The sequence below is a fragment of the Vollenhovia emeryi genome, unplaced genomic scaffold, assembly GCF_000949405.1.
Source record: "Vollenhovia emeryi isolate VEMERY1.0 unplaced genomic scaffold, V.emery_V1.0 DF939180.1, whole genome shotgun sequence".
NCBI lineage: Eukaryota > Metazoa > Arthropoda > Insecta > Hymenoptera > Formicidae > Vollenhovia > Vollenhovia emeryi.
In genome coordinates, this window is record NW_011967186.1 from 711,335 (window position 1) to 718,370 (window position 7,036).

Sequence of the window (7,036 nt, forward strand, 5' to 3'; positions counted from 1 at the left end):
AATTTAAAATAAGTAATTTTCACACGGGTAGGTTGAGTATCATTTTACAGAAAAATAATGCGATGTTCCCATATCGAAACAATGAAAGGTCTTTAAAACGTCGGGATAATATTTTGTAACCTATTTTACTTATCGTTATTCTCATTTCAGAAAACTAATGTGACGAGTCGTTCGATAAAGATAGAAAACTGTAACAGCCAAATTCCTTGTTTTTATCGCGTTAGGTATACAACAAATGGCTTGACAGTAACTGAATAACGTTCGGAAGCGAAACATGGTCACCTACGATTGCAATTGCAAGGATATTGCAATTACGGAGGGGATATTCGGAGAAATTTATATCGGTGTGTTGTCACTTCACAAAGAGAGCCCGACTTTTTTTGGTCGCGGTAATAATTACTTAAAAGCCGTTCCCAATTACAGAATCCGCGGAGGAAAAGATACGTCGTGACGGTGACGAATATTACGAAGATGCCCAAAGCAATGGACTCCAGTTGACGCCAGTAAAATCGTATACGATGATCAATAAGAATCGCTTGGAGATTGTCGTTATTTCCTGGGGTGCCACGATCGCTTCTGTAAAATGTCCCGATAAGTTCGGGCATGTCGCGGATATCGTGCTCGGTTTCGATGATTTGAAGAGTACGAATTCTTGACGTAATTACATAGATCTCATAAATACATTTAGATCTCGTCGACCTTAATTAATTCTATTCGAGACTAACAGGACTTGTTTCCCAGGCTATACGAATGCCAGGATTAATCCGTTTATAGGATGTATATTGGGCAGATGTGCGAATCGCATAAGAAACGGCAGTATTGTCGTTAAAGGCGAAACGTATCAACTAACGAGAAACGATCTCGGCAAGCATCATTTGCACGGAGGTGTAAGTCGTTTATTGTCTCGCCGATCTAATTCAAGAACGTTTAGTGACACTGAATGTCTCTCCCCGTTCTAGACGAAGGGTTTCGGCCGGCGATTGTGGGAGTCGCATATCGATGGCTGCTCAGTTGTCATGACTTACTTAAGCGCAGACGGTGAAGAGGGATATCCTGGTGCAGTATTGAGCACAGTGAGATTCAGGTTGATGCCTGACAATAAACTGGAAATAGGTATCCGAGCGACAACGACGAACTCTACTATAGTGAACATCTCGCACGGTTCTTTGTTCAACCTCGCTGGACACGTAATTAACGAGCGCTCTGTGCAGTGTCGGCGTAACTGAAGCTGGAACCATCCTGGAAATGCAGAGAATAATAATTTAATTACATTTTCTTACTTCCATTTCTAAACTAGAGAATGGCATGGCTCTAGCTTCAAGGTACCGATAATATAACAGTTCGATTTATTCGGGTGTAAAATGCAGGACGCCGGTAAGAAGGAACTGATGAAGCACAAGATCTCGTTGAACTGCGATCGCTGGACCTTCGCGGATTACACGGACCCGGTACCAACCGGCAGCATCCGAGGAGTCGGAGGAACCGTCATGGATCTGCGTGTACCAAAACTTCTGGAGAGCTGCATAGAGAAGGCATAAAATTGAAGTTCACAGAATTACAGTAGATGAATCGCAATCTAATAACCTGTATAAAAAAAAGACATTGTAAATTTATACAAGCTACAGGTTCCCCCGGGTGAGGGATACGATCATAACTATTGCGTCACGCCGAACTGGCATGGAGGTAATGCATATGTCGCTCGAGCCGTTCATCCGAACAGCGGTCGGTAAGGCTCATAATTTGTATCACTCACAGCACGGATACGATATGAATATCCTGAAATTACAAATAAACGTGTGTAGCGCCTTGGAGATTTACTCGAATCAGCCTGGCGTACAGTTCTATACAGGCGGCCGTCTAGGCAGTATTTCTGAGGTAGTGTGAATGCGACGATAATCGAAATTCATAATCTGCCTTGAAATAATACGAGGAATAACGCTATCTCAGGCTAATAGCGATGTTGTTGTTAAATACGACAACAGCCCGAATCGCGAAGAGGATTATGAGAGAGAAAAGACTGATCAGATGGAAAAAGATGTGACACCTGAACGCGAGTCGCTCGAATTTATTTCAGGGAAGCAAGGTGCTCGCTACGTGAAGCACTGTGCTTTCAGCATTCAACCGCAAAACTATCCAAACGCCATTAATTATGTGAGTAGCTAAGGGAATAAGACGTTGATCATTTATGTTCCTTATTGTATTCGTTAAGTCACAAGTTAATTTCTTTCAGTCACATTTCCCCTGTTCTATTCTACAACCCGGAGAAATCTATTCTCACGACTTAATTTACAAATTCGGTATCCAACTGGCTAATTATATGTGACGGCATTTCTACATTAGAACAACGAGTCTGTCGCGGAAAATGTTCGTCGTGATACTATAATCGTGAAGTATTTACTAAAAACAAATATATCCTTAGACGCACTTTTATTAAATTATCACAAGTGGTCTGGTACTAAAAAAATTATTACAGCTATTATTATTAATAAACATATTAATTTCTAATTAATCTACCGACGCATTACTCGGTTTTTATCACAGGTTTATCTTTCATCAATTTTTTCGCTGCGAAAAATTTTGCGATGCTACCAATCACAGGTCCAAATGAATTGTTGATCGTCACGGAGCGTTGAATCCATTGAGGTAGCACCTTGACTTTATGACAATAACGTTTGTCTAACAACACAACCGTTGAGTAATCATTGATGTGACGGACGGATCGGCCAATGCATTGATTCACTGCTTTCATACAAGAGTTTTCGTAAAAGCTACTTCCGGCGTCCGGTTTCTAGAGAAACGAAAAAGATATTAAAACTCGCATAAAATTAAACTGTACTCTCCAAGCTCTGTGATAAAGGATCGCATTTGAGTATACGTACAACGTGTGCGTTTAAATATTTCATTTTCTCTTGTAACTCGGGTGACTTGATGTTGGGATAGGGCAAGCCAACGACTATAACACATCGGCCCAAATCGTCAGAGAAATTTAAACCTTCGCTTAATTTACCACCTGTAAAATATGCAAACACAGGATTCCTGCAACACTGATACAATTCTAATTTATAATCACCTACTACGCTGAACAGCAACGCTCCATTACACGGAAGTTGTGGATTCTTAACGGAATGTGCATACTGATCTAATACTAAATTGACCTACAGACAATATGTTTAACAATTTAAATTAAATAATAACAGCCACATATTAGTGATTTATCAATAAATGTGTAACAAAAATACCTGCGATGCCAATTTCGGTTCGCGATAGATACGTTTCTTGGCAGAAATTTTGGATATCATACCAGATTTATCTAAATGCTTAAATACCGTATCTTCATAGTTGTAAGATGGAAAGAATACTACTATTCCAGCTGGTACAATGTTGCATAAATTTAATAGCGCTCTACCTAATTCGTCCAGCTGAAACAAAGCATCACTTTGTGAATATCCTGATTAAATCTGTGAAATATCAAGATATCCTATATATATGTAAATAAATGATTTCTACGTGTATGTATATCTCTCTAATCAGAGCAAGTAATCAAAGAGACAACGAAGATTCTCTATTACCAATTTTTTATCTTGTCGATTATGAAAGTTAAATTCAAATTCCACTCCAGTCGGACCGCGCATTACGACGTTGGATATAATATTTTCCTTGGGGATCACATGATCGCATGAAAATGTCATAATTCTGTCTGGTGCTGCACCCGCCATCAAGAACAGTTGATCTATGAACTCGGACATTGGTTCCATCGTGCCACCGGCTAGTACCACAGATCTAGCATCTCGCACTTGGTTTGCGATGAAAAAAAAATTGAAAGAATTCAATAAAATAAACGTGATAAATGTGAAACAGCAGTGTTCCAAATAAGTACCCAATATATTTACCGATATCGCAAAAATGCGCTGCTGGGTTTAATAATAGAAATTTTACAATCCCTTGCCCGACAGTAGTGCCAGGTAAAACGTATATTCTACCGTCTTCGCATCTGCTCTTTAAGCACTCCAAGAAGCTCAAGATTGCCATCAATGGATTGCTCGTCTGGTCTTCGTTGGCACTCGACGTTTCCGCGACGCTAACAGTTTCTTGGGGGGATACGTCGTTGCTTTTAATAGAGTTTAAAAATTCTGTTACACCAGATTTCTTAATCTTTTGTTCATTGATCTTGATGCTATTGCCGTACTGCTCGACAAATCCTCGTAGTTTATGAATGAGTTTCGAAGCTTTAACAAATTCCAATAGTTTGAACACGTTTATCGTGTCCATCTCTGTAAACTCTTCGAACTCTTCTATCTTGTACACTCTGGGTGCCATTGTTTTATCGATTTCGTCGCCGGGACGAGACTTCGCAGTCGCTCCAAAGAGGGTCAGAAGTTTCTTCAAGCAGAAACTCAGCTGGCCTAGATACATCACGCTTTTAGCAGAGAACAAAGACTCAAATCTGCAATCACGTTATTCTCAGTAAGAATTTTATCCAACAGTTTAATAACGACTGAAACAAGTATATCTACTGCAGCAACACCTTTTCTGATATTGCGACAGCTGACTGTAACAGTGGAGCAGATTTCTCCCGGTAATTACAGCACTGTGCATTCCCTCGATGGCATCCAGTAAATTGTGAGCTTCGTCTATTATTAATACATTTCCCTTCAAGTCTATTCCCAAACTGTCTCTGGTGCTCTTGTGAAGAATAGAGTTGTACGGCACCAATATCAATTGCCCATTTCGCAGAGATTTTCTCGAGCCGTAATACGGACAGGTGTTACTTTCCTGTCCTCTCTGCGTTATCTCCTCCACATCTTGAATGCTTGTCAGAACCTCAGCCGTCAGTAGTTTCTGATCGCCCGGTACGAAGGGGCAGCCGCTTGCGACTTTCGATCTCTTCAGGTCCTTTTCCTTCTTAAGAGTGGTCTTTTTTCTTTGCAGCTGAAGACAGGTTTCGTTAATCAGACTGACGTGCTTCAACCTCTTGACACTCTTGTTGATGCAGTAATTTTGCCTGGAACGAGATAACAAAAAACGTTAATAAACAGCAGAGTGGTACATTGAAACAGTAAAAGATACCTCGACGAAAGTGGTACTACGGAAACGTCTTGAGAGTAGGGGGATCTTTTCAATTCATGGACAAACTGCGTCAGCTGCGAGTGCGTCCTGGAGCAGAAGAAGATCTTGGTGTTCTTAAACAACGGCTCGTCCACATCCTCTTCCTCAGAGTTTTCCGGGTCTGACAATCCATCCTCCAAGAGGAGATCCTTCTCAACGTCACAGATATCAGCGCTCGCTTCCTCCGTCTTGTTTGACTCTAGAGCTTTTTTGGCAAGTTGCTGCCTCATCTTTCCAGTCGTTTTCGCTCGCGTGGTCTTTCGTGTCTCAATCATTTTCCTAAGCTTCTCTCTCTCGCCCTCGTACTCGAGCAGGGCATTCAGCTCGGCCTGCAACGGCTGTTTCTCAGCATTGAGCTTCATCTGCTCCGTCTGCACCGTGAACCAATTATCCGATGGCTTCTCGCAGCTCTTTATTCTGTCGTCTATCTCCGCCATCGCCGAAGTTAACTCCTGCTTCCTCCAAATCTCGCGATCGACCAGCCATCTGAGCGCGCCGCAAATGAGAGACAAAGACTTGCCCGTCCCGGTGGGGCTTTCAAAGAGGCCCAGCTTGCCACCTTCCAAACAACCATAGAGCTCGCTCATAAATCGCTTCTGGATCCCGTACGCTGAGAAGGGAAATGGAAATTCTTGTGGGGGCTCCATTCCTGCGTTTCCCCTCGAATCCTGTTGGATTACTGATTCAATTTCTGATTCAATACTGATTACTGATTCTTGTGTACCGTAAACGCATAGTGGTCCTCTAGAACGTGCAGTCTCTACTGCCACTCCCTGAAACATAGAAAATGATTATTATCGATTCTTAATCCTCGCGGCTTTGGATACAGCTTCCAGTTTTAATTTTATACCTTCGTCAGTGCATTCTGTAGTATTGCATTGAGCGTAACTTACACAAATGTATAGTAGAGAATGACAATTTCTTCTCACATCCCATCCTGAGCTGATCTTCAACGAGTTGGAACTGCGCGCGTCTACAAATAAACGCAAGTACAAGTATTACACCGTACACGTACTGTAACGATAATGAGCAAACTTGGAGCAAACATAAAACGTACCTGCAACGCGCCTCTTTCCCGCCTTTCTTCCCACCATGAAGAATCCAAGATGTAAAGCCCGTATCAGACTACGGATTGAGATTGGGATTAGATTGCAATTTGACCAATCACAGTAAAGTTTACTAATCTCAAGTTTAGTAACTTTTACTCTAAGGGTGAAATCACACGGTACGAAAATCCTCTGTGAGTTAACCCTAATTGGGCCCGGTTTCACCAACGCGAGTTAATCTAATCGGTCGGTTAACTTGACAGGGTGCCAACATAAAACTTCTTTATTAACCAAGAAAATAGGTTAATAAAGAAGTTTTATGTTGGCACCCTGCTAAGTTAACCGACCGATTAGATTAAAGCCCGCTGCAGACGATGCTATTTTTCCTGCTGGATTGCTTGCGATTTAGTAAATTACTATCGTTGCACCAGTCAGCACTCAGGATTCCTAGTAGTTTAGTAAATTGCAAGCAATCCAGCAGGAAAAATAGCATCGTCTGCAGCGGGCTTAACTCGCGTTGGTGAAACCGGGCCTTGGTCAATTTTAATCGAATCGCAATCTCAATCCATAGTGTGATACGGGCTTTAGTCTCGAACGAATACCGTTTTTGATCTATGATACAGCTGGTAGATACATTTCACTATCTAAATTTCCAAGAATTTTTCGCGAAAATCGAGGATCCGGAAAACTGGCCAAGTACCAGGAGAACACCCTATGAGAACACACATAAGACACCCTGTATAATAAATTTCCAAGAATTTGTCACTATTTCCAAGAATTTCAATGTTCAAATTACGAAAATCAAGAATTGCGAAACTGGGAAAGTATTAGGAGAACATGATCGGCAAAGAGGTGGCACTATCTAAATTTCCAAGAATTTTTCG

General features: G+C 41.4%; 2 protein-coding genes across 2 annotated transcripts; one reads left to right on the forward strand and one right to left on the reverse strand.

Annotated features, from left to right (window-relative positions):
• Window positions 1–274: 274 nt before the first annotated feature.
• Window positions 275–2,329, forward strand: LOC105563131 (aldose 1-epimerase-like). The gene is given in 8 exon segments (XM_012014455.1): window positions 275–344; window positions 472–642; window positions 742–887; window positions 960–1,187; window positions 1,368–1,532; window positions 1,626–1,726; window positions 1,803–2,151; window positions 2,231–2,329. Coding segments are annotated over 8 exon segments (1,323 nt in total). The 3' UTR covers window positions 2,324–2,329.
• Window positions 2,326–6,215, reverse strand: LOC105563130 (probable ATP-dependent RNA helicase DDX11). The gene is made up of 10 exons (XM_012014454.1): window positions 6,164–6,215; window positions 6,000–6,079; window positions 5,068–5,879; window positions 4,526–5,002; window positions 3,891–4,444; window positions 3,570–3,793; window positions 3,240–3,419; window positions 3,071–3,155; window positions 2,880–3,010; window positions 2,326–2,788 (listed from the first exon to the last, which is right to left on the reverse strand). The coding sequence occupies exons 1-10, from the start codon at window positions 6,198–6,200 to the stop codon at window positions 2,522–2,524; spliced, it is 2,847 nt and encodes a 948-aa protein (XP_011869844.1). The 5' UTR covers window positions 6,201–6,215; the 3' UTR covers window positions 2,326–2,521.
• Window positions 6,216–7,036: the final 821 nt, after the last annotated feature.

Coding starts and splice junctions, on each gene's coding strand:
- LOC105563130 (XM_012014454.1), bottom strand. CDS start 6,200: ATGGTGGGAAGAAAGGCGGGAAAGAGGCGCGTTGCAG. Junction 5,003..5,067: donor GTAGTACCACTTTCGTCGAG/GTATCTTTTACT, acceptor ATCTCGTTCCAG/GCAAAATTACTGCATCAACA. Junction 3,156..3,239: donor AACCGAAATTGGCATCGCAG/GTATTTTTGTTA, acceptor TATTGTCTGTAG/GTCAATTTAGTATTAGATCA.